General features: G+C 52.5%; 2 protein-coding genes across 7 annotated transcripts in view; one reads left to right on the top strand and one right to left on the bottom strand.

Moving 5' to 3' along the window:
• Positions 1-5260, top strand: part of SPACA3 (sperm acrosome associated 3) — a 38367-nt gene extending 33107 nt beyond the window's left edge. For all 6 annotated transcript variants that reach the window (XM_058706020.1, XM_058706016.1, XM_058706022.1 and 3 more), the window contains 4 exons: positions 1066-1340; positions 2174-2332; positions 2752-2830; positions 5085-5260. In XM_058706020.1, coding sequence (XP_058562003.1) covers positions 1154-1340; positions 2174-2332; positions 2752-2830; positions 5085-5151 — 492 coding nt within the window. In that variant the 5' untranslated portion in view covers positions 1066-1153 and the 3' untranslated portion in view covers positions 5152-5260. The remainder of the gene's footprint in view (positions 1-1065; positions 1341-2173; positions 2333-2751; positions 2831-5084) is intronic.
• Positions 5261-14338: 9078 nt separating this feature from the next.
• ASIC2 (acid sensing ion channel subunit 2) overlaps positions 14339-26489 on the bottom strand; it is a 269391-nt gene continuing 257240 nt past the window's right edge. Inside the window, exons 7-10 of the mRNA XM_058703609.1 lie at positions 23932-24023; positions 20339-20418; positions 18840-18908; positions 14339-17038 (exon numbers count right to left, since the gene is read on the bottom strand). Coding sequence (XP_058559592.1) covers positions 16937-17038; positions 18840-18908; positions 20339-20418; positions 23932-24023 — 343 coding nt within the window. The 3' untranslated portion in view covers positions 14339-16936. The remainder of the gene's footprint in view (positions 17039-18839; positions 18909-20338; positions 20419-23931; positions 24024-26489) is intronic.

The following is a 26489-nucleotide window of genomic DNA, read 5'->3' as shown; positions in this document are numbered from 1 at the left end:
AGGCTTGGGAAGTGTCCAAAGTCAGAGATGTTTAGCAGTGAGGAGGTGGGGTTCAAACTCAGGGCTCACTGAGAAGCCCCACCCTTAATCCACTTGTCACCCTCAATGGCTTGAAGGCCCATTGGGGTTGGAGGCCAGGGGTTTTCAGGGACACCCTTTTGTGAGGTGTGTGGAGGTTTGTGTGTCTATCTCTGAAGGTGGACAGCAGGTGTGGTGGGATAGAGGTCACAGGAGAGGTGGGAAGATGTGTCAGGGGTTGGGGTCAAGGAGACACTGGAATGGAGGGTTGCCAGAGGAGGGGAGGGGGTAAGATGCAGGGATGGCAAGGCCATGGGAGTGGGTGGCTGAGACAGAGTGGAGGTCATAACCAGGGACGAATGTCCTCCGTGATATCAAGGGCTGGCCAACAGAGCCAGAGCTGAGAGGCAAGCCAAAGGAACCGAGGTCAGAGCTTGAAAGGAAAGAGGCTTTTGCAAGGTGATGGTTTAGAAAGGGTGGTGGGCACGCAGGAGAGTTTCAGTACCACCTCGGGGCCATGTGTATGTGAAAGGTCTGCTCCATTGGGAGGGCTGCTGGGTGGCAGTGTTGTACGGGGGACTTTATTTCAGTCCAGGCTCAGCACTAGGAGAGACTTCCTCTGATGGCCGGGTTTTAGGGACTGACTTACACTGTGATGACATTGCTGGGCCCTTGCCCTCCGGAAACACGTGCTCATGGCCATAACTTATGGAGCTCTGGAGTCCTGTAAACTTTGGTCTCATTCCAAATTTTGCCCCTTCCTAGTTGTGTAACACAGGGCTTTGGGATTCGATCATGCCTGGCAGGTGGTATGGAGCTCCAAATAGGCTCATGTTCTTCCCCATGTGGCTTCCCCTCTCAGCTGCTGGGGAAAGGATAGAGCAAGATGGAGAGGAGATGGCCTTAGGGAACCCTCTCCTGGATCTCGAATCTCAGAGGCGTGGCTGATGCTTCGTCAGGGCCGCAAGGGAGCTGATTTGCAATGTCGGAGCCTTCTGCCCCATTCCCCAGGTACGCTCAGGCCCTGGTTTTCTTTTTCTTCCAAAGGGTAACCTTCTGTGACTGGACGGCCAGGGCTGTTGAGCTGTCTGCCATCTCAAAACCCAGCTGTAAGCCAGCGTGGCAGGGGCTGTGCATGGAAGGCAGGAGCTGGGACCCCAGAAGGCAACTGTGCCCTCCGGGCATCATGCTGCTGGTCTTTGCCACTCTGCTCAGCTGCCTGCTCACCTCCGGCCAGGCCAAGGTCTACAGTCGCTGTGAGCTGGCCAGAGCCCTCCAGGATTTCGGCATGGAGGGATACCGGGGATACAGCATGGCTGACTGTGAGAACCCCTCTCCCTTCCAGGCTGCCCCAGGCTCCCCCCAGGTGCCTCCCCTTCCTCCTAGCCTCCCTCCCCGCTCTCACTCAGGAAGTGTGCCCTTGGCAGTTTTCCGAGCTTCAGCTCTCCTTTGGACATCAAATGTTCTATGATGGGTAGGTGACACTCAGCACAAGTTCGATACATTAGAGGCAGGCCACAAGCAGCCCGGTCAGAGTTCTCCTTCATCCTCTACCCCTGCTGCTAAGGTCACCTGCCAAGGGAACAGAATAGCTTAGTACCCTAATCATAATGGCCACCAAGAGGATAGGATAGTCCCATTGACTTTTAGGGTAGACTGAGCAAACCAGTAACACCAAACTTTTCAAGCTGCTGGTAGATTTTTGGGAACCTGTGAAGTCCAGCCACATCTGGACTCATTTTGTTTTTTTTTTTTTTTTCTATTGCCTGCCTCCTTGCTAGCTCAGCTGTGTCTTCCTCATCTTGCCTCTAAAGATTTGGCTTTTTCTTGTTCATTCAGCCCACAAAGATTTCTTGGGCCCCACTGTGTGCTGAGTGGTAAGGTAGCGGGGAGGCTGCTCTAGGAGTCAGGAGGCCTGAGGGAACAGCCTCGACTCTTGCTCTTTGGTAGCTGTGGTGACCTTGAGTGAGTCACTTGCTCCCCTGAGCCTTGATGGAGTCATTTGCAAAGTAGGCAGGAGTCCGGCAGCCCTGACCACCTTGAAGCAGGAGCTGAGGCTCGGAGGAGCTACTGTGTGGTGTCAGCACCATGAGTGTCCTGGTCTGTGCTGGCCTCGGTCATCTGACCCTCAGGCCTGCGTCTCCACCCTATGCAGGGGTCTGTCTTGCTTACTTCACAAGTGGCTTCAATACAGCTGCTGTGGACCATGAAGCCGATGGGAGCACCAACAATGGCATCTTCCAGATCAGCAGCCGGAAGTGGTGCAAAAATCTCAGCACAGATGTCCCCAACTGGTGCCAGATGTACTGCTCCGGTAGGGTCGGGCCTGAGCTTGGGGCTGCCTGGGGCCAGGCCTCTGCATCTGCCTTTGCTTCTTTCCTGGGGTGGTTTGCTCCCCTTGTCTTTATCTCTGAGTGGGAATCTGAGTGGGAGACCCTCTGGGCCTCCCAAGGAGAGTGGGATGGGGCAAGTGATGAGCATGGGTCCTCCATGAATCTGATTTGGGGTCCCGGATGGGAGACTGTTCTGAGAGATATAGGAATGTGGGGAGGGAGTGATACAGTGACAGAGATTGAGAGACAGGATTGCATTTAGGATTGTGGAAGGCGTGTGCGTGTGTGTGTGTGTGTGTGTGTGTGTGTGTAAGAGAGAGAGAAACAGAGTGTGGATGTCTAGCTCTGTCCCCTGTTCCCTCATCATGTTCTCATCATGTTTCTCTGCCTCCCACCCCAGACTTGCTGAATCCTAACCTTAAGGACACTGTCATCTGTGCCATGAAGATAGCTCAACAGCCCCAGGGGCTGGCCAGCTGGTAAGTGACGTGGTCTGGAACCCCCCTGGGTGATGTGGCCAGGACTAGTGGACAGCAAGAGGGAAGTTTCTTTTCTGAGTGTTCACTTTGTTTTGGCCACCGTTCCCTGGCTTCACAATCTACTTTGCACGTGACTTTCGACCATAGAGATCGCTATTTACGGACAACACGCTGAGTGTCAGGGAGGGTGAGGAATTCACTGCAGCTCATGGAGACAAGCCTGGCTCTCCCAAAATGTGCCTATGTTAGGGTGCCTGCCTACAGGTCCGCCAGACCCGGGTCTAGCCAACCTTGTCCGTCAGTTTGCTTCTTTAACTGTGGCATCTTCATCTAAACTAACTTTGGTAGAAAAGCCCAAGATGCACAACGGATCAAAGAAGCAATTCCTTGCTTGAAGCATGGGTGGGTGCCCCGGAGCCTCATCCTGTCAACTTTCTCTTTTCCTGCCTGTTTCCCACAAGATGGCCTTTGCAGCCACCATCCTCACAGTCAAGGGAGTTGGATGAGCATCTCATGGGGCACTGGACTAGATCTTTGGTTCGCAGAGTGGCGTCTGAGGCAGTGGCCCTACAGCCTTCTCTGATGGGGGTCTCACTGCTTAGTCTCCAACCTCCCTTTCCCCACGTTTCTGGATGAGAGACCAGCAGGGGTGGAATGTGGGGAGGGTGAAATACACTAGGTGGCCGCAGCCCCGGAACTACAGACAGATGTGACTGTCACAAGGCAGGTAAAGCAGTCTGGGAGGCAGTGAATGTTAGCCCAGGAGTGGAGGGAAGGGAGAGAGACTAGAGGTAGGGGGATGGTGGGGAAGCCTTTGTAGGAGTCCAGGTGAGAGATCCAGGGTCTGCACTAGGACAGTTGCAGGGGTGATGGACAGGAGGGGGGTTGGCTAGGAGGGCTGTGGAGGAGGCATGGGGACAGATGATATGTGGCAGTGAAGAAGAGGACAAGGTAGAAATGACTGTGAATCTAAAGAAGGTTCAAGATGTGCCTTGACAATGGCTACAGCTTTGGAGCTGTGTTGGCCTGGGAACAGTTGACATTCCAGGACCGGAATCTGGAGTAGGGCAGGATCGGCAGGACATACCACACAGCTATAAGGTCAGGAAGGGTGAGGGCAGGCTCGGCAGGAGTCTAAGGGTTTGAGGCCTTGGATACCCCACCCTGGGATGGAAGACATGGGTCCTTTTGGGTTAAAGGAAAGAACAGCTCTTTTATGCACTGGGAGTAAATTGATGTCAGGTATCACCCCTGAGATGTGGCTGAGGCTAATAACAGGCTGTGGTTCCAGAAAGTAGAAAGAGACGGTTTATTTCTTTCACTGCACGTACTGAGAGTGCCAGGCTCTGTGCTGGGTGCTGGGCTTCAGAGAGGCTGAGATCCAAGTCTTTGTCTTCGAGGGTCTCACAGTCTAATGGGAGAGACAAACGAGCCAGGTAACCACACTTCATTGATGGATCTATAGAGGCCCTTTAGGGGCACAATTGGTCATTGGGCTCTTTGACATTGACATCGTGGAGTTACCAAAGCTTGGAACCCCTGACAACTTGGGACTGCAGCACCCCAGGATCTTGTTTGTCTTCCTTCCTCAAGATGCTAATGTGAGGCAGGAGCAAGGTAATGGTCCTGAAAGAGCCCATAAACTATAGTTACCAACAATTGAAAGACCAGAACTGGTAGCCAAAGAGACGTGGCTGTGGCTATAGTTCTGTCATTTACTAGCTACGGATCTTGGGCAAGTAATTTGCATCTGAGTCTCAGTGTTTGATCTGGAGTATAGGGAACATGATACCTACTTAATCTATGTTGTAGGGCTGCGGAGAGTGGGGGAGTGCAGACAAATGAGTGAGGGATAGGACAGTGTTATGTAGACTGTAAAGGGCTGTACACTCGTAAGGTGGCGTCACTGTCAGCAGAAGGAGCATGGTGTAAGAAAAGAGCACTGGACTAGGGCTCTGGACCCCAGGAGTCCAGGCCTTTGCCCCTGCCTTCTGGGTGAACTTGAACAAATAAACTTGTATCTCTATTGGTAAAATAAGGAGCCTAGACAGATGACTTTTTAAGGGCTGTTGTCTTCCCTTTTTACCCCTTCTTTGTTAGTTAATGGGGTTTACTTGTCCCTTTTTCCCTTTCTAGCCCCTTTCCTTACCTCACTTCTGGTTTAGAGCCCATGCCTCCTTCCTGTTCTTCTCTGAGCAGGGACTAAAGGCTGCAGCTGATTTGGTCTCTCCTCTTCCCCATCCCTCACCCTCAGGGAGGCCTGGAGACGTCACTGCCAGGGCAAGGACCTCAAGGACTGGGTGGATGGCTGTGACTTGTAGGATCCTCTGTGGATGGACCGGGCCACACACAGCAGGCTGGGAGATGTGGTTTGGTTTCTGACACAGGCTTGGGAAGACAAGCCAACCAATAAAGAATGGTTTAACCCAAGTGTGGTTCTCTGCTATCGCGGTGTTTCCTGATGACATGTCAGAGCCAGAGCATCTCAGGGTTTCTTCACTGTCCAACCAGGCTGGGCTGCAGGTGGGCTCCAGAAAGCCTACCATGGAAGTCTTGCTTCCATTTCTGGAGGCCTGGCAGGGGCGGAGGAGGGGGTCAGTGCCTCCCTTGCCCATGCCTGGTAGAGTTTCCTAGACCCTTTACCTGGATCTAGGTTTGCCAGATTTAGCTAAGCAAAAAACGATAACCAAAACACGATGCTTGAGTTAAATTTGAATTTTGGATACACAACAAATATATTTTACAACATGTGTGTCTCCAATATTGCATGGAATGCACTTATATTAAAAAACTACGTGTTATGTACCTGAAACTCAAACTTAGCTAGGTGTCCTATATTTTATCTGGTAACCTTACCCGGGTCTGGTGTGGTGTACCCCTGGCTTATCTGGGAGGGTCCTTGGGACATTTATTTTCTGTGACTCTGGTCACAGGGGTGGCCACAGTTCCCTGGCCCTCCAGTTGGTGACTGTTAACACACTGGCAGAAGCCAGGGAGGGGTGGTGGGTGGTGAGTGGAGACCACCACCCTGGGCTTCAGCTAGGTTCTCACCCTGCTCTCCAGTGTCCTCTAGTGGCAAGAACTTCAAGTGCTGGTGGCCACCCCAGCCTGGGTAAGGAAGTTACCCCTGGTCCTGCTGACCCTTGCCGGGAGGCTGGAGGATTGGGTGGAGGGTGTGGATGGCTTTCAGGCAGCACACCATACCTCTCTGCTTTCCTCAATATCTGGGAAGCTCTGAAGGAGGCGGCGCTGTCTCCCATTCACCTCAAGCTCAGAGTCCTCAGGATGGATGTGTCTGAAGGAGGAAGGTGGGCAGAGTCTCAGGATCACTGTGGATGTGGTGGCAAGAGAAGTATCTGAGGTGATGTCTGAGAGTTTGAGCCCTGAGTTGAGACTGTAGATTCTTCTGGAAAGGACTCAGAGAACCCTGAAGTTCTCTGCACAGTTGGTGTCTCCCAGGGAGAAGAGATGATTGGGATGTTGACCGCCCCTCCCTACCAACCTGCCATCTCCAAATCCACTGGTCAGCAAACAGCAGAGGGTGTCTGAGTTCCACAGTTGGTGAGGCAGGCCAGTCTCCTGTCTGCTGCTGGCCTCGTGTTGGGTTGCTCGCATCGCCAGAGTATTGTTGGCCCTGCCTTGTGTCCCACCTCCCCAGGGGAGCTTTTGACTCCAAGTCAAGGTGATGCTAAAGCTTGAGGGCTACTCACACAAGTGGACAGTGGTGAAGGAGAAAGTCCTTGCTGGGAGTTGGGGGTCTGGGGGATCAATGATGAATGGATACATTCTCATTAAGTCATAGGGAGATACTGCTCTCTTTTTAGTATCAAAGCAACACTGTGCCTACCGTGTGCCATGCATCACTGAATCTAGACCCTAGAGCAATTATTATGATGGGGATCTCCTTGTTATCCCCATTCTACAGATAAGGAGACAGGAGAGATAAATTTGTACCCAGGTCAATATGATTCCATGTGTGCTCTTAGGTCATTGTACTTTGCAGAGAGATGGTTGTTCTGGGTCACCTGAAGTCTGCTCTCTTGCTCATCTGGCTGGAGACCCTTGGCCCATTATCTCTGGATGATTCATACAGTCTATTTCAACTTCACTTTATGTTTCTGCTGCTTGCAATCAGTTGATTGCTCCACTGAGTGCCATTCACTCTGGAGTGGGCAGTGAGGCCCTCGGATAGATGCAAGAGTTGTTAAAAGGACTTGGAGGCTCTAGGCTGGTGTGATGGCCTTGGGGCCTCTCAAAATGGGGCTGGGAAGGGGTCAGGCTTGGACAAAGGATCCTGGAGGCCTGGTGGTGGACCAGGAGCAGGTAGTGATGGAAGAGAAGAATCCGGGAGAGAGAGCCCTCATCTGTGCATGAGGGGTAAATGGTCTATATTTAACCTGGAAGTTTCAATTTCTAAGTGATGTGCTCAGGTTGAGGACAGTAACCAGGCTATGTCCTGGCATCTCCCTGCTTCCACATCACATTCTCGCCCCACATTCCATTGTTCATCATGTCCAGTCTGTCTTACCTTTTTATTTAAATTTAAATTTATTTTATTTTACTTTTTTGAGGGGGAGGAGGGGCAGAGAGAGAGGGAGACACAGAATCCAAGGCAGCTCTAGACTCCGAGCTCTCAGCACAGAGCCCAATACAGGGCTCGAACTCACGAACCGTGAGATCATGACCTGAGCCGAAATCAAGAGTCAGACACTTAACCCACTGAGCCACCCAGACGCCCCTCTTTTACCTTTTTAATGTATCTGAAAACTGTCCCTTCTTTCCATCTCAGATACCACTACTTTAAACTCAAGCCCTTGGCACTTTTTTCCTAGGACGACTGCAATGGCCTTGTGAGGATGTCCCTTGACATCCCGCCTCCTCCCTTTCAGTGAGCTTTCCACCCTGTTACTCCCTTGCATTCTGGCCACAATGACTTTTCTCACCTTCAAGTTAAAGACCAAGTTCCTCGGCTTGGTACACAAGATCTTTCACGAGGCCGGCTCAGCCAACACCTATACATCATCTCTTAATTGTTCAGAAATTTTCTGTGGCTGGTTTGCATCCCTGGCATCCCTGGGTGTAGCATGCTGCCTCATACCTGTCACCAGCCCCTGCCACTCTTCCCCGTCATTACACTCCAGCTGATCAATGCTGTCCTTTGAGGCAATGGGCTTGTTTTCACAGAAGGGCTTTCACACCTGCCCTCTGTCTTCCTGAAATGCCATTTCCTCAGATCTTTGCATGGCTATTCCTTTCTCTTCCACCAGCTCTTGTCTCCATCTCACTTCCTCAGATTGACTTCTCTGACCCTTGTAGCTGAAGGAAACTCCTCTCCCCTCCTGTCACTGTCTTACCTCCATAGCATGTATTACTGTCTGAGATGATTTCATGCACGTGTGAATTGACATACATCCTTTTTCAATCTCCTTATACTAGATTGTAAACACCATGAGGGCAGGAGATGGGTCTGTTCCTTCTATTTCCAGCACTTGGAATAGTGGCTGGCACATAGTGGGTTCTCAGTGCATGAATGAACCTGTTGAATGCATGACTGATGTGTGAAAGAATGAATGGTAGGCGGTCAGCTAATGTTTGCTGAATCAGTGAATGAATGAGCCCTGATACCTTTCAAGAGAGCAGCAATTCATGCAATGGTATTAAGTACCAGCTATGTGTCAGGCCCTAGACATCCCTCAAGATGGACCTGCTGCCCCTCCTGAGCCCCCTTGGGGAGACTTTCTACTCTCAGGGGGACCACTCTGGCCGCTTTTCATCCAAATGCCACTTAACTTCCCCCTTGGCTATGTCTTGTAGACAGAGTTCAGCATGATTTGGGAAGAGCTGGCACAGTGTTCCCCCTTCCCCCTCTTGTATCCTCGCTGCCTGACCCTGGGAAAATCACTCCACCTCTCTGAGCCTCAGTGTTCCTCAGGGACCAGAAGAGCTGATAAAGGCCACCTTGCAATACTGTGTCGATTGCATAATATAGAGCAGTGTGGCACCTAGTACAGGGCCTGGCACAGCGGGTGGAGGGGGGGGGCGCTAAGAAATAGTGGCCCCTCGTTTGGTTTCCTTGAGCTCTGGGGGTCCACCTGGGGAGGAATGGTAAGCATATGTCCTGCCTGTCTTGGGATCTGGGGCATACCTGGGAAGCCTGTGCCATGTCCTCAACAGTTTGCTAAGACAGAGGAGGAGAAGATGGGAGACTGTGGGAAGGGGAAGCAGAAGGAGAAGGGGAATGGTTTGGACAAGATGGCAGAGATTTCTACAGAAAGCAGGGAGAATGAAGTACATTATTTTCCCTTTTTTTTAGTCCAAGTCAGCTCATTCTTGACTAGTGTGGCTCCAGGAGACTAATGGGACATGGGATTTTCTAGATCTTCTGTGCTGAGTGGGATGAATGCTCCAGAAGATGATTGGCTCCCTAAGGTGCTATCTCTTCTCTACCTGGAGGTACATCTGAAGCAGGCAGAGACTCCTGGCAGCTGAGGGGGATTCTGCCAAGCTCTCTTCTTGAGCTGGGTTCCTGTGCTCTGCCTGGGAGACTCGTCATCTCAGCTGGGTACACCTATTTTCTTTCCACTCCAGGCACTGGCCTGAAGCTTCTAGAGTGGGAGGCTGGCCTGGTCAGATGGGGTCCAGCCCTTACTGAACACCTCCTATGGAGTGGCATATGTGTGACCACTTCATGTCTATGGCCAACATTACAAACTGAGCACAAGCCTCTCTTTCACAATGTGCCCAGAATGCTTCCTGATGCTTCAGTAGAAGCCACTGTCCATGAGTTGGCAGGTAAGAAGGGCGGGGTTTCATCATGTGTCAGGCACCACACTGGTTCTTTCCATAGTTCATCTCATTACCCTCACAGCATGCTTAAGAAGTAGAGATTTTTAGGAGGAAACTGAGTTCCAGAGAAGTTCTAGAGTTTGGCCATGGTAATGCAGTTGGTGGAACTGGGATTCAGATGGAGCCATTGGACCTCAAAGGCTGTGCTTTGTCCTCGGCATGTCAGGTCCCCACAGCTGACCAGCCCATGGACTCTAGCTGGCGGGACTCCTGGGGTTGGGAAGGCACAGTGGAGGGAGGGCAGTGGAGAAACTGGCCCACTCCCATTCATCAGTGGTCTGTCCTTCCCAGATCCCCCAGGTTCTTCTCTGCCTCTAAGCCTGTGCTCTGGTATTTGCCTGTCAGGCAAGGCTTTAGCCAAAACCTGCACCACCTCAACCCTGCAGATACACGGGGTGCACTGTGCCTTGTGCACCTTGGCTGTAGCTCTCTTACCACTCAGATTCTTGCATGCACATCAGTGGCCCGCCTCTGCCCAACTGAATCCTGAGCCCCCGAAGCTGTGTCTTCTTGGTATATGAACCCACAGTGCCTGGCACATAGTGGGCACACAGAAAATGTCCATGGGGTGAGGGATTCTGGACAGAGACCCTGCCTGGCGGTAGGATATCTTCTTCCAACTGTTCCTTGACTTCCTCCAAGACTGGTTGAGTTGGGTATGCTTTGGTGCTCACCAATCGCTTTGTCTTGGCCCTTTTTTTTTTTCTTTTTGATGCAAAAAGGTGATTTTATTAAAGCATGGGGACAGGACCCATGGGCAGGGAGAGCTGCCTGTCTTGGGCCTATTTTAACTTGGATATAATTCCTTTTGAAAGGACACCACAAAGTCTGAATTCTTCTAAAGACAAATGGCCCATGATGGTGATAAGTTAGCCACATGAGCCACTTCCTTCAGAGGTATGGCGTGGAGAGCAGCTTCAAGGAGAGAAGACATTCAAATTCCCCATCCCAATGCATCACTCACAGGCATTATCAGGGGCTGTTTATTTATTATTATTATTATTATTAGTTGTGGTTGTTTTCAAGTAAAAAAAAATTTTTTAAATGTCTATTTATTTTTGAGAGAGAGAGAGAGATTGGGGGAGGGCCAGCGAGAGAGAGAGAGGGAGACATAGAATCCAAAGCAGGCTCCAGGCTCCGAGCTGTCAGCACAGAGCCCTACGTGGGGCTCAAACTCACAGACCGCAAGATTGTGACCTGAGCTGAAGTCGGTCTCTTAACCGACTGGGCCCCCCAGGCCCCCCATTGTTATTTTGTTTTTTAAAGAAAAAACAACATTACCCTCCTGCTTGGAAATGAATGAGATGTCAACAGTCGTGTGTGTCTGGGGCTCAATAGCCCCCAGAGAACAGAAGGCATGCATTTCCTGCATGTGTACGGTGGGGCCAGTGGTCACGTTCCTTAAGAACCGGGCCACAGGGATGTTTGCAAAGCAAGCTGCAGCTGCTTTCTATGTATGCAGGTCTCCTCAGTCCTCAAAATCATCGCATGCATAAAATAATTTTATGAAATCACATCTCAAGGTTCTCTGTTCATATTCATTTTCTGCTCGCTCATTCATTTTGCCATCTGTGGGAACTCATTAGCACACAAGCTGCAGCAGGTGCCAAAGGTTTAAAAAAAATTATGGGGGGAGAAACTTGAAATTGATCAAATCCTACCTATCTTTTCTTTTTCCCTCCTGTAAATTGAAAAATGACAGCCATTATGTCATTTTAGAAGAAGTGTTGGTTGCTCTTTGTGGTGCTGGGATGCTTTTGAGAAGGAAAGGTTGGCTCTTTCTGGACCAGGGAAATCTTTGCCTAGCCTCAGGGCATCCCTAGGGGGTCGCAGATGGGCTCCGGGGGTCCATAACCCTCCTATAATAAAACTTATATATTTCAGTGACCATGCATTTTTTTCCCCTGGGGAGAGAGCTCATAGCTTTCATTTTATTTTGAATCCAAACAAGATTAAGATTCCATGTTTGACAAGAAGAAAACAGAAAAGAAGAAAAGATAGAAAGTATTTTCCTTAGCCCATTGAAGCCTCATAATTACCCTGAAAACCAGGCATCATTAAATACTTGTTTAAATACCTGACTCCCATTCTCAGCCTGCGCTCATAGACTCTATGACTCCTCTATGACTCTATGACTCATAGACTCCCGCCAAGGGATTATTTGTTTGTTTCCTACCCCCTCTTCTTATATAGAGGGGGAAACTGAGGCCCAGAGAAGTGAAGTAGGTTGTCCAAAGTTAACTTTGGTCGGTTTACTGCAGAAATGGGTTGGAAAGTCAATCCTTGACTCTCTGTAGCCTGTGCCGCTGTTGTTTTGCTCTTGCAAAGTCAGTGAGCATAGAGTTGGGCAAATGTTAAACTGAATTAGTAAGAGACTCTCCGCCTCCCGCCTGTCCTCGGGCTGGATTGGTTCCCCCTGACCTGTTTCTTGATCCCCAGTGAACTTCTGGCCCCAAATGCACCCAACCTATTAGTCCTAGGAATATTCAGATGCATGCACGAGATGATTCCATGTGCCAGGAGTCTCCGAGGAATGAAATAAACCAGACCCTGGCTGGGAAATACCGTCATAGGCACTGGGAAGGCAGGGGAAAGAGCTGAAGGGCCTTAGTGACAGCATGCCCCTCATTCTTTGCACCTGCCTGTCTCTCAGTGGTCATTGTGGACAGTTTCCCCTTTCCCTTCTTTGTTCAGATTCCCTGGACCTACAATGGTGGTGTCCTTGCTCTAGCGCCCCACCCCCCACGCTTGGCAGGTGCTGTTCTCTCCTTCTCCTTCCATTGCAGAACTTGTAGTTGTCTGTCTACTTGTCAGAATTCCCTGCTCACATGGTAAATCCCTTGGAGGCAAGTGCCTGGCACATACTGGACAGCCAATCAATGGGAGTCACAATCAATAGTGATCCTGTGTTCTTCTTGTGTTTCCCCTTCCCAGCTACGCCAGGAAACTTGTTCTACGCAGCGTGAGGTTGCCCTGGCTGTGGGTGGATCAGGGCGGGCAGCATCCATGGCCTCTCGGATCCCCCTTTTCTATTCTGTAATGGGGAGCTCATGCACTGCTGTTTTCTGGAGGGCCTCACCTCTGCTTCGAGTTTAACTCTCAAAATCAAATGAAAACCTCCGAGTTTGTGGAGGAAGAGGTCCCAGGTTTCTCCTTGGGTCTCTAGGGTTAGGCAGGCCGAACTGAGCTTCCCCTGAGCGAACACAGGTACCCACCAAGATCACGCCCCTGGGTGGTGTCTACCTCCTCCTTCCGCCTTCCCAGTTCACCAAGAACCTTTCTCCAGAGACCTTCTGTGAACCTTTCTCACCAGGCGTGCTCATGAAGACTCTTACAAAAATAGCTGCAAGCTGGAAAAAGGAAAATAAAATAACTCTGTTTCTCTCTGCCAAAAACAACAAAGCAACAGTGTGCCCGCAGCCAGCTCAGTCCCTGGCATGGCTGTACTCACAGAACGGCTTATTCCCTTTCCTCTCCCTGACTGCAGCCAACTCCGCTGATTCTATTTCTGAGGTTACGTGCCGTTATTTGATTGATCGATCGATTGATTGATTGATCGATCTGGCCCTTTGAGGTCACTGATAATTCTACCTTGTGGTTTGGACTGGTGACTGTTCCAAACGCCCGACCTTCTTCTCATCCTTTGGGCCACTCTTGGAAATGTGCCACAGCCCTAAATCTCTTCTGTCTACCAATTGTCCCCGGGTCTTCACTAAGGAAATGATTACACACATGGCTACTTGTTTGCAATGATAAGAAAAAAAAACACCTCGCCCCTCCCAAGAATTCAGGCATACAACTGTGTCTTTGGTTAACCACTGGTTAACCACTGGTTTACAGCAATCAGCAGCTGGCTATTAATTTACTCTTTCAAATTTCCTGTCTCTTTCCCTTTAAACTGGTTCAGTATGCAGGCCTGCTCCAAGATGAACAAAACCAGAATCCCCAAATTGGAAGGGGTGTGTATGTAGGTGAGCCATGAAGCAATCCAAATCCATGAGAATATTCTGTGCTCCATCACAGATTGATCTGAAGTTGTTTTTTTTTTTTTTAAAGGAAGCCAGAAATCCAATGAAGCAGTTCAAATTGCAACTTAAGATATAGATTTTTAAAACATTTATGAAACTGTTAAACTGGAACAAGGCAGAAACCTCCAATAGATTCCCAACTCACTGATTAGAAATTTCATTTGTTCCTGTCCCCGATGGGAGCAGCCTGAGGACATTTGCTGTTCCTCTGTATCTGACAGTCTAGGCACCAGTAGGATATTTTCCAGCCTGATGCAGTGAGGCATGTGTTTGTCTAAGGAGAGGGACTTCCACACTCCCTGGGAAAGTCTGGAAAAATGATTACTTTCAGTGCTTCTTTTTTTGTGTCATCTTGGTGGGTCTAGAATGGAATTATGAGCCTGGGAGCTGGGGAGTATAGCTTTGGCATGGCCACCGACTCACTGTGTGACACAAGGCAAGTCCCTCCCCGCCTCTCCTGGGTCTGCTCATTTGTTTTTGTTTTTGTTTTTTTTCAATATATGAAATTTATTGTCAAATTGGTTTCCATACAACACCCAGTGCTCATCCCAAAAGGTGCCCTCCTCAATACCCATCACCCACCCTCCCCACCCTCCCACCCCTGGGTCTGCTCATTTGGAAAATGAGAGCCATAGTCTATATGGTCCAAAGGGCCTTTGGTAGGTAGAATAATGGCCCCCAAAGACGGCCACATCTTAATCCCTGCAACTTGTGAATATATTACTCTACATGGCAAAAGAGACTTTGAAGTGTGTGATTAAGTTAATGACCTTGAGATGGGGACATTATCACAGGTTATCAGGAGGGCCTGATCTAATCACAAGAGTCCCTCTAAAGTGGAAGAGGGAGGCAGGAGAGGGTCTGGGATAGAGGGAGATGTGACCCAGGAGGTCACGGTTGTGTGCTGTAAGGACTCCACCCATCATTGCCAGGTTGGCTGATGGAGGCAGAGGCCACCAGCCACAAAACGTGGGTGGCCTCTGGGAGCTGGAAAAGGTGAAACGGTTTCTCCTCCTGAGCCTCCGGAAGGAAGACAGCCTTGCTGACACTTAGATTTTAGCTCAGGGAGAACTGTGTCCACCTTCTGACCTCCAGAACCCGGAGACAATAAATCTGTGCTTTAAGCCACCGTGTTTGTGGTAACCTGTTACAGTGGCGACAGAAAACTAAAACAGGGCGCCTTCCAGCAACCTTGCACTCAGTCCCTAAGGATTAAAGCCCAGCTTTGGCAACAGCCTTGCGCATCCCCGTGCTGAAAGGGTGCTTGGGAGGAGACATCTCAGGGATGCTGTGTCCCATCTGCCTCCTGGCCACCGCGTGTGTGAGCGTGGCTGGTCTGATTTGTCCCCCCGCGCAGGGGGAGCAGAGCCTCACGTGCCTCAAGTCTGAAGGGGCCTCCAGGGATCCTCTGCGAAGACACGGGTACAACATTATTTTCATCCTCAAATTAAGGGAACTGAGTCCAGAGAGCACAGCTGCCAAGAGAAGGAGATGGGGCGGGCACTCCTAGCTCCTGCTACCTGCTTCTTCTCATTTGGTCACTGGGGAAATACCTCTTCCTTGTGCTCGTGGATTGGGCAGGGGAGAGGCGGGGAGAGGGAGGATGATGGTGAGAGACTGGAAGGTAGAGCAAGGGCCAGGCAGTGTTTTCTGCGCATCTGTGCATGAGGAGGAAGGCGCCAACCATACGAGGCTTTAGGGGAGACCTTGAGTTGGTAGTGATGGGGGAGTGGGGAAAGGGAAAGTTAGGCTACAGGCACCGTCCCCTTGGAATTAACATGATGCCATGAAGACACAGATTCTGCCTGGACAGGAAGCTCTCTCTTGCTGCAGCAGGCACCTCCCCACTAGGCACTTCCACCCTCTGATCCTGCCTGGACATCCTCTCAGCAGTAGCGGGAGTGAGGTGGAAAGCCAGTGTGGCCTCTGCAGGGACAAGCAGGTCTGTTTGATGGGGATGAGGAGGTGGGGTGCAGAGAGCCTCCGGAAAGGCTGGCGTGTGGGAGGGAGGCCAGCCCGACTTCACAGACAGGGGAGAGGAGTCAGGACCGAAGTGCAGAGGGACGGGAAGGCCTCCTTCATGGTTCTTAGGTCTGGGCAGTGTTCTCTTCGAGCCACATGCCTATGGTCCAGGGCAGTGTCGTTCAGACCGCAGGCTGTGACCCATCAGTGGTCATGAGATCGTTTAAAGGTTGCGATCAATAGTGTTTAGAGACTTAGAATAGAATGTAAGTGCATACCCTCCATACACTTTGTAAAGGTAAGCGTGGTTGCAGGAGACTTTCCATGGCTATAATCTGTGGGTTTTAACCCGGCAGGCCTGGCCCTTCCCAAAGGCTTTGGGGAGCGAGACCTTAGTAATGGGGGGAAAGCAGCATCGACTCGGCTGTTTCCACAAGACCAGCTTTTAATATGACCGTGACCGGAAGCACGAATAAATAAACGCCAGAGAAAATGGAGAAACCAAATCAGAACATCAAAACCCAAATCTGGAGAATGAAATAAAACAAAACGGATCTCTGACAGACAGACAAAACAAGCCCCCCACCCCCAGAGAAACAGAATTGGACTGTACAAGCCGGGTCACGAGGACAGCAGGATGACGCAGGTCCCCTGGATGAGCGCTGGAGTCGCCCAGGCCGCCCTGCCTCCACCAGGCGCTGGGACGGGGGTGGGGGTGGCCCCGGTCAGCCCACCGGCCGGCTCAGGAAAAGGGGTTTGTGGGCAGGTTAAGAACCTTCACAAACTACACAGGGACCGGATGTGGCTGAGAGTTCTGAGCTTTTCCTCTTGACCGTGCCGTCGCGATTCCAGCGTGGCCACGGGGTGGCTCTGGGGCTGGAGCCCGGTCCCACTGCAGGACTGCAGAGTGGCCGGCGGAAAGCGCACGGAGGAGAGTCATGAACAGAGACGGACGAGGGGGTGGCGCCGCGGGCAGTCTCAGCATGCAGGTGCTTTATACATCTGGCAGTGAGATGTGATGGCAGGTTGGTTCTCGGACAGTTCCAGAGTGTGACTCTTTTCTCCTAAGAGGGACGCACGGCGGGGCCCGAGGACGCGTCGTGTCAGACGTGGCCGCAGCGAGGTTTTGGCAGATAGTTTGCTATATGTGCATAGGGGGCTCTTGCTTCCTTCTGTCATCAGGGGCCATCCCACCTGAGCCTGCTGTCCCCTGTCCTGGGTCTTGGGCCTCAAGGTCTGTTTGGGAGGGTGCCGGGTGGTCCATGGGCTGTCAGCAGGCAATCTCCTCCAAGGTCCCCAGGGCCGTCTGCAGGGGCACATTCACAGTGTGGCTGATGGTTTCAGAGTGGTTTGGCATCGTGTCACAAGTGCTCTGGAGGCAAGGAGATAGGGGGTGCTGATATTCATTCTGCAAAATGTTGTCATGATGCCCCTGGCAGCCCAGCCTAGGCCCTGGGAACTGTGGCCCCTGCTTGTGGGCTCTCCCAGGGCACCACGGCCCCTGCCCCAGACATCTCAGGGGCTGGCTTGCTGTTACGGGACCCGAGGCTGGAGGGGCCTCGCTGCCTTCAGGATCCTCACCATTGCCCACTTAGGTGCCCCCAGGGTGGGGGCCGGGTGCCCTGGTGATGGGGTTCAGCAGCTGCCCCGATGTGTCACCCAAAGCTACATCTGAGTGTTCTCTAGCTCCGAGACAGGAGCATGTCCCCTCCTGTCCTCCTCCTGGGGTCCCCCCTTGAGGCCTTTCTGGGTGGAGGAGGACCAGGCTGGGAGCACAGGGTGCCAATTGCTGAGGCCTGGGAGGAAGTGGGGAGGCTCCCAACCAGCCAGAACCAGAGTAGTCATGGCTCCCCAGTGGACCTTTAGGGTTAGGCTGGCCCCTGGCAGTCTCGGGTCCCTGGACAGGGTGGGGCTGGGGGGCCTTGAGCTTTCCCAGTGACTCCCATGCCACGGAGGGCTGGAGGCTGGGAGGGATGGGAGCAGAGAGATAGCGGCCAGGAGGCTGTGCCAAGAGTGTGGGGGAGATCTGATGAGGACGGGGCTGCAGTGGGGGGAGGTGACAGAGGCTGAGCACTTACTGTAAATTAGGCACTGCTGACTGCTTTACAGGCATGGTCCCTCTTAATGCAAATGACAAGTCCCTGAGGTGCCTGTGACTCGACAAGTGCTCAGGGGGGTAACCCACCTGCCCTCAGGCACTGAGCTGGGAAGTAGGGACCTGAGTGCAGATCCCCGGCCCCTTCCACGCTGCCTTCCCCTCAACAGACGCTGGCTTCTATTCAACAGAGGCTGCAGGGGCCCGGGAGAACCTAAGCAGAGATTTTTTTGCCCGGGAGATGGGTAGAGACATGGCGTCTGGAGCAGAAACGGGGGCCTCCTGGGGGGAAGGGGCTGGGATCACTTTGGATTTGCTGACTCCAGGGGGGTGGTGGCTGCCTCACGGGCCTGGCATTCTCAGGGCGAAGTCTCAACCGGGAAAAGCCAGAGATACCTGTACCAGGCAGCTGAGGCCCAGGAGCAGACTGAGTTTGGGAAGGAGAGCACACAGCCATAAGAGGTGGGGCCTCGCTGGCCGCTCAAGGGAAGAGAGGCAGAGTAGGACGGCGGTCAGGGGGGCTCTGCGTCCGGCTCTGCCATTCATCGCCTGGGTGACTTTGACCTTTTAGGCCTCAACTGCCTCAAATACAAAATGGAGAGAACAGACCTTTCTCCAGGGTAACCGCACAGCTGAAATGACAAGGTACGCTTATGGCCTGCAGCATGGAGCCTGACGCGTACTTGGCACGCACTAGGAGGCGGTTATGTGGGTAACAACCTCGCGGGGCCCCGAGCTCCGCGTCCCCTTCTGAAGGAGTAAAGCGCCAGTGACGTCCTCACTTGCACCTTGACACCCTGAGAGTAAGGGAGCAGAGCCTCCCTGCTCCCCCAAGGCACGAGATGAGAGCTGTAAGGCTCCAGCCCTGGAGAAGCTAGACTGGGCCAGGTATCAGCTACAGCCATGGCTTGCTATCAGGCTCTGGATGGGTGTCGGAGAAAGCCCCGGGCTCCGTGGGAGTGTCCTTGGACAACCTGAGTTAAGGCGTGTCTCCCCCGCCCAGGCCCTGACATCTGGTCTCATGCAGCCCCACAAAAGCAGAAAACAGAGCAACCTAGAGCACACAGGCTGCTCTTACCACATTCTCGTCGTGGCTCCCTTCGTCCTCTTCTTTACCAAGCAAGTCTAAGAGCTTCTCTTTGATCAGCTGCAAGAAAATCAGGACAGGGTTGGTCAGGGAGAGCGACCAGCTCTGGGAGCCCCTGCCCAATCTTTTGGCTGAAGCGAGGTTTTGGTGCAGGAGGTAGATCCTGGAGGAGGTCACAGGAGGCCCCTTCTGGCACGGGGACCGTTTTCTCTTGTGGAAGGAGCGTGTGGATGAGCAGCCTGGGCTGAGGCTGGGCCTGGGGGAGGAGATTACCAATCACTTTCCAGGCCTGAGAGCCCCACTGTTCGTAAGACCAGGGCCCCCCCTGAGTTCATAACATTCGATTCCTAGCAACAAGGGGCAGTTATTAAACATGTTACTTGGCAGGATGCAATTTCCGTAACTTTATAGCAACTCTTCCCAAAAATTAATAAGCAAAGCAGAATGAGATCTGGCTGTGGGTGACTTGGGTTTGGGGAACAAGGTCACCATGCCGGGAGGGGGAATGTGGCACTCCAGAGGACCCTGGTCCCCGGGGTCCTCCAGCTCCCCACAATGGTCCCCAGGGGCCTTTGGCCAAGGATGGCCCTCTCTGGGAGGCAGAACACTGCTATGCCGGCTCTTCTTGCTGGAGCGAAACTCTGGTGGCCCTGGGAACACTGAGGAACCCCCTTAGGAATTCTGGAGACACTGGAGCCAGCCCAGCTCTGGTGGACGCAGGGGAGACAGGGTGGGAAGGGAAGGCTGAGGAGCAAAGGAATTCTCAGAGCCAGAAGCCGCTGTCTATTGTTTGAGATGCTTTCAGAGGCTCTGTTCCAGCTGCCTTTTGAGGGGACATCTCTGGCTGTGAACAGCCAGAAATGGCCTGTGTGTCTTTGTTCCTGCTTCCTCAGAATTGATGAAGTCGTCAGGAAATGCCGCTTCTCTAAGCCTGCCTGTACCAGGATAGGCACTACTCAGGTGACAGGCCACCCAGAGGGCCCATGTGTGCATGCATGTGTGTGTGTGTGTGTGTGTGTGTGTGTGTGTGTGTGTCTGCTGGGTGAACGTAGTATATATGTGTGCATGTGTATTTACGAGTGGTACCAGGGTGTGTGAGTGGTGTGTGTGTGGGGGGTATGCGTGTGCATGTGCTGTGAGTATGTGGGTGCAGACACACACACGTATGAAGCCGCCACAGCTGGTCTTGCGTGGGAGGGGCTCAGAGCTGGCCTCAGTTCTGGCTCTTCTCCTTCTCGATGCTTCCTCTCCCTTCCTGCAAGTGTGGACAGCCCACGGATCTCCCAGCTGCCTGGGGATAGGACTGTGGCTTCTGTCTCTCTTGGACCCACCCCCTCCTCCCTGCCTAGGACTTGGTGATAGACAGTATTTGCGGACAGGGAGGAGAAAGTGGGTTCTGGGTGGAAAGAGGCCACCCTCTCCCCCATGCATCAGCGTAGGATGAGAGTATCAGCATATGGTCATTTCCCCACGAACAACCCCAGTCTTACCTCGTAAATATAATCAAAGAGCTCTAGTATTGTGAGGATACTAGCACCAATAAACAGTCCCATCTGACCACCAATATCACCTGGAGAGAGAGAAAAGATCAAAGATTTGGCTTTACTCATAGCCCTTCTAGGAAGGAGTGAACAAAGAACTCAGAAACCAGACCTCCCTCCACAGGGAGCCTGGGCCTTAGGTAGGTCAGGCCCTGGACAACTCCCTCCCTCATTGCACAGCACCCAGTGTGGATGGGAATTAACCCAAATGTTTACTGGAGGGCCTACTGTAAGACCTCACAGGCTAATGGGCTTATTCAATTACCTTCAGAACCACACTCAAAGCCTCGCTTTGTCTCTGGGCTGGGAATAGAGACAAGAAGTGTGTGGTCTTGGCCTGGGGACAGGGCAATGGAGCCCAAGACTCATGTGTCAGGTGCCTTGGGCGTGGGTCTCAGAAACAATGGCACAAGAGACCTTCCTACCCTCCCAATCATGAAGAGTCCCACAGGGCCAACTCAGGGCACGTCTCACCTTTGGGATAAGGTCATAGGAAGCATCCCCCTAACTCCCCCACCTGAAAGTAAATGCTCAATTTGGTCTTTTCCTAGAGTAGATGTTCTTGCTGGGGGGTATATAGGCCCCATTGACCAAAGTGTTTCTTGACTGGTCTTCAGGTCCCCCCCAGTGTAGATACCTGGACATGCCCCAAGTCTATAAAATCAGAGTCTCTGATTCTGGGGTCTTAAAGTCAGGATTCTTAAATTCCCAGGGGATTCTCCAACCCACCAGGGTCTGAGAACAACTCTCCTGTGGGAGTTGCGGACAGTTGGAGACCCTTTGGAAATGAATGCAAAACATTACATGGGTGTACCTGGGCATTTGTAGTGGGAGAGTCCCTATTTGAGAAGCTATTATCAGATCCCCAAGGGTCCCCCCAAAAGTCCAAATGCTTGGCTCTGGAAGTCAGCGTGGTCGAACAGAGGGCTCAGAGTATCTGCGTTTGGAGAGCGGCCACCAGCCTGCTGTGTGGTTTTGATAACCCCTGACCTTCTCAGTAGCTTTGCCTTCAAAGGACATTTGGTGGTGGAGGGGAGTGGAGGAGAGAACTGTGAGGTTCTTGCCAGCTGGAGCTTCTGAGACCGTTAGCTGCTGGGCTGGGCGGGGAGAGTGCTGGGAAAGGGGGTGCACTGGGCTGACCTCGTGGTCTGAGAACTTTCTGTTGGCCACATCTACCCTCTCTGATTACAATCCCTGATTATGGCCGAGTGGGGTCCGACAACCACAGTCCCAGGTGAGCAGGCAGAGAGGGCGGGAAGGGGGGTCTTCCTGGGTGGGCTTGGAGCTGGGCTCCAACGGTTCCCCTCACTCCTCTCCCCCCTGCCCTCTCTGATGCTCTTCATGGGGACGTTACTGGGGAGTGGGTTCTTACAGGTGTTCATGTCAGATGTGAGGTGCGTGTTTGCACGTGTGTGCAGTATGTGTGAGTGTGGGTTATGTGCCAGGGTGCTTTGCATGTGCACATGCTTGTTTAGTAGAAGAAGCATGTCTGGCTGTCGATGGCTTCACGCAGGTGGCTATTTACGTCTAGGGTGGGGACCCTGAGTGTGTCTAAGTGTGCGTGAGTGTGGCTTTGTGGGGGTGGGCATAGTGCGTCTGAGTGTGCGGAACCTGTGTGAGCATGTGTGTGCGTACGGACAGGTGTGTGTGATGAGTCTGTGGGTCTGTGCCACCGTGCACCGGTGTGCGTGGCTCAGCATAGTGTGCGTGTGTGTGCGCTTTGGGGCGGGGTGTGCTGTGTGTGGATGAGTGCCTGTGCGGTGTGCGCTGGAGTGAGGGCGGGCTGCGCAGTGGTGAGGGAAGGGCCCAACGGGCTTGGGGACTGAGTGCTTGCGAGCGGCACGCACTCTTGTCACAGGAGGCACAGATGGCAGCATGATTTCTCAGCAGGCTATTCTGGGTGGGAACAAGATGCTGGGAACATCTCATCCTCATATCAGATGCAGAGATGAGCTATCCTTTCTGACAGATTCAGAGCTCAGGCCCTTCTCAGTGTGTGTGTGTGTGTGTGTGTGTGTGTAAGACAGAGAGAGAGTGAGAGCGAGAGTGAGAGAGAGAGAGAGAGCGAGCTGTGAGCCTATATGGGGGGATGGGGAGAGCCCTGTCTTGAGTTCTCTTTAGGAAATGAAGGAGAGGGATGTCTGGGTGGCTCGTTGGTTAAGTGTCAGACTGTTGATCTCGGCTCAGGCGTGATCTCAGTTTGTGAGTTTGAACCCCGCATTGGGCTCTGCGCTGATGGCGTGGAGCCTGCTTGGGATTCTGTCTCTCCTTCTCTCTGCCCCTCCCCCACTTGTACGCACATTTTCTCTTTCTCTCTCAAAAAAAGAAAAAAAAGAAATGAGGTGACAGAGGCAGGGTGACTGGGTCTACATGTCTAGAGCATGACCTCTACCTCTGGCCCAGGACATTAGAGTCTTGGCTTAGTCCCTTTTGGCTGCAACAGCGTCTGAGACCCAAATGACAGCCACCTTAACCCAACTGGGTCCCAGCTGTGGCCCAGTCCCCAGTCGCCTGGGAGAGGTGCAGAAATGCTCACATGGTGCCTGGAATCACCAGCGGGGGCCCTGGGTCTCTGGCATGGTGACTGTCCAGGTACCAGAAACTAGTCTTTATGGACCTTCTGTGGGCTGAGGCTTTACCCCTGCTAACCATCACAATGAACTCATCAAGCAGCTTTATTAGACCCATTTCACAGATGAGGGGCCTGACATCCAGTGAGTGAGGCCACTTGCCCACATTCTCGGAGCTGGTATGCAGTAGTCTTTGACTCTGAACCTCTATACTTCCCTCTATACCTGCCACCCACCTCCCCCAGGATACCACTCTCTGTCCAACTCACAGGGACAACAGCGGCTAATTCTCCTTGTAGGGACAGCATCATGTCCTCTCTTGAGAGTGAGCTGGAGTTGGGAGAAGGACCCAAGGCACAGGTCTTTCAACTGACCACCCCCGGGGGTTTTGTGAGTTTGGCGGGGGGCAGGGTTGAAACAGAACTCCCTGTATCCGTTATTTGGTGGTGCGGCCAGGGGAGCTGATGTGAACTCGAGTGGGGGCGGCAGTCAGGTTTGTAGACATCTGGGGATGTGTGACCCTTCTTTTGTGTTTGACAAAGGACTCTCAGTCCAGGGGGGACATCTGGCCCCAGTGCTGCCATGTTGCTTTCCAGTCCTACACTCACACTCACTGCCTGGGGACCACCCAAAGCTCAGCCTTCCCTCCATTGGACAGCTCTTTTCCTGCTGCGGCCCCGGGACTGTCACTCCAGCCTGGGGGCAGAAGACCGCAGAGTCCAACGGGGCAGCCTTGGGAAGGCCCTCAGAGACCTTTCAGCTCACTTGCATCATTGTGTCAATGGGGAAGCTGAGGCTTAAATTGGGGCATGAGCTGAGCCTAAAACCTCCACCACACCGGAGGCCTTCCCATTCTGGGACAGAGGGCGTAATTAGCACATTGAGAGTGCTGTCTGCCTGCCTACCCCCTGCCCACTCCCCCTCACTCCCCACCATGACGTGTGGAAATTTGTGCAACAGACACCGACATACCGAGTAAGGCAGCAACTTCATATGCCTTCTTCTGTTCAATCGTCTCATAATTGAGCGCTTCAAAAAATATATCCAGAACGAGGATGTTCTCTCTGCAGAGGGAATATCCAGTACCATACACAGTGAGGACCATCGGGATCCACACAGGCCATCCAACCCAGCTTTCCCATTGACAGAGGGAGGGGCTGAGGCCCAGGAAAGTGAAACGACCAGCCCAAAGTTAGAGCTGGTCAGCGACAGAGCTGACCTTGGAACCAAGAGCCCTGACCCCCAGCCCAGTGCTCTGGAGGCACATATCAGCTGTCCCTCTTTGGGACAGCTTTCCACGAGTCCTTTCTGGCCTCCAGGTCTCTGGGCCCCCCACAGGGTCTTCCTGGCTCCCCACCTGCAGGTGAGTTCAGCACTCTCTTGACAAGATCTTCACTCTCTTGCCTTGCTTGCCCCAGCTGACCTCCCGGGTGGCCTCTACCCACTCCCGAGAGCCCCCCGCCATGCTCCTACTTGGATTTATAACAAGGTTGTCCTAGTGGGACGCCCATGCGCTCACACTGCCAAATCAGCTGCCAGGCTCAGGGAGGAACAAATCTATATCTGGCCGGGGGGTTCCCTTTTCCTCTTTTAGGCAGGTGTGTTAACAAGACGCATCTTGGCAGGAAAAGTCATCGCTGCTGGCAGAACGTCGGCTCAGCAGCAGGGCCTGGCACCTCCTTTCCTCCATCTCCTGCGACGCTGGTCACAGTGGCTTTGGTGCCCCTTGTTTGCAACCGGCTGAGCCAGAGCTGCCCCGGGATGGGCTCTGGTGGCCGTGTGGCAGGAGGGAGCGGCTGCTGAGAGAGAAGCAAATCCTCCTCTTCATGCAGGGCTCCCCGAGGCGCCGTTCAAAGTAAGTGTCACCATCGCTTGCCTGGGTGATGACAACTGCCTCCTACCAGGCCGCCTCCCTTTCTTCTGGCTTCCCTTCTGTCCTCCACACTGCCCCCTGAAGGATCTTTCTAAAACTGCTAGAAAACATCACAATTCAGGGACGCCTGGGTGACTCCTTTGGTTGAGCCGCTGACTCTTGGTTTCGGCTCAGGTCATGATCTCATGGTGTATGAGTTTGAGCCCTGAGTCAGGCTCTGTGCTGACAGTGCGGAGCCTGCTTGGGGCTCTCTCTCTCTCTCTCTCTCTCTCTCTCCCTGTCTCTCTGCCCCTCCCCTGCGTGTGCTCTCTCAAAATAAATAAATAAAACGTTAAAAATAATTACATTTCAGTTTCTCTGTCACCCAGGCTACATTTAAAATGCTCACTAGCCACATGCAGTTAGTGGCTCCCTTGTTGGTCCTCGGAGATACACAATCTGTGCATCTGCCGTCATGGCAGAAAGTTCTGTTGCAGAGCAGTGGTCTAAAATACACGGTTGAGGCTGTCACCTACTTGAAGCTCATCAGAGGCCCCCTCCTCTTTTTGGATAAAATCCACTCCCTGTCCCCCAGGGAGACGAGGCCCTCTTGCTCTGACACATCCACCTGTCCCAGCTCCCTCTGGCCATTCTCTTGTCTGCCCTGTGCCTGGGACACCTCTGCTCCCATGACTTCCATTCATTTACTCTGTTAAAAGACATTTTTTTGAGGGGCGCCTGGGTGGCGCAGTCGGTTAAGCGTCCGACTTCGGCCAGGTCACGATCTCGCGGTCCGTGAGTTCGAGCCCCGCGTCAGGCTCTGGGCTGATGGCTCGGAGCCTGGAGCCTGTTTCCGATTCTGCGTCTCCCTCTCTCTCTGCCCCTCCCCCGTTCATGCTCTGTCTCTCTCTGTCCCAAAAATAAATAAAAAACGTTGAAAAAAAAATTTAAAAAAAAAGACATTTTTTTTGAATGCCAGCTCTGTGCCAGACCCTCCACAGCAGCGAACACAAGGAAAGGCTGCAGCCTTCAGGGGGCTTTCCGTCTAGTGGGGCACACACACACACACGATAACATGGAAATGACACCCTTAGGTGAATGCCACAAAGGAAAACACCAGAGTGCTTGGACAGAGATTGAAAAGGAGGAGAACTAATTTAGCTGTTTGAGATGACCTTGAAATGGAGACCTGCACAATGAGGAACCAGGTGTGTAAAGTGCAAGAGGAAAAGCATTCTGGGTGGAGGGAATGAAATGTGCAAGCCTGCCTGGAAAACTCCTACACATCCTCTTAAACAAGATCTCTGAAGCTGGGGCATGTGACTGGCTCAGCACATTAAGCTTCCGACCCTTTGTTTAAATTTTTTTTTTTATGTTTTTATTTTATTTTTGAGAGAGAGAGAGAGAGAGAGGGAGACAGAGTGCGAGTGGGGGAGGGGCAGAGAGAGAGGGAGACACAGAATCTGAAGCAGGCTCCAGGCTCTGAGCTGTCAGCACAGAGTGGAACTCATGGGCCACGAGACCATGACCTGAGCTGAAGTTGGACACTTAACCAACTGAGCCACCCAGGCGCCCCCAAGCTTCTGACTCTTGACTTCCGCTCAGGTCATGATCTCACAGTTGGGGAATTCAAACCCCACATCAGATTCCATGACTCTGACAGCACGGAACCTGCTTG

The sequence above is a fragment of the Neofelis nebulosa genome, chromosome 16 (assembly GCF_028018385.1).
Source record: "Neofelis nebulosa isolate mNeoNeb1 chromosome 16, mNeoNeb1.pri, whole genome shotgun sequence".
Taxonomy (NCBI): domain Eukaryota; kingdom Metazoa; phylum Chordata; class Mammalia; order Carnivora; family Felidae; genus Neofelis; species Neofelis nebulosa.
This window is presented reverse-complemented; position numbering and strand designations above follow the sequence as displayed.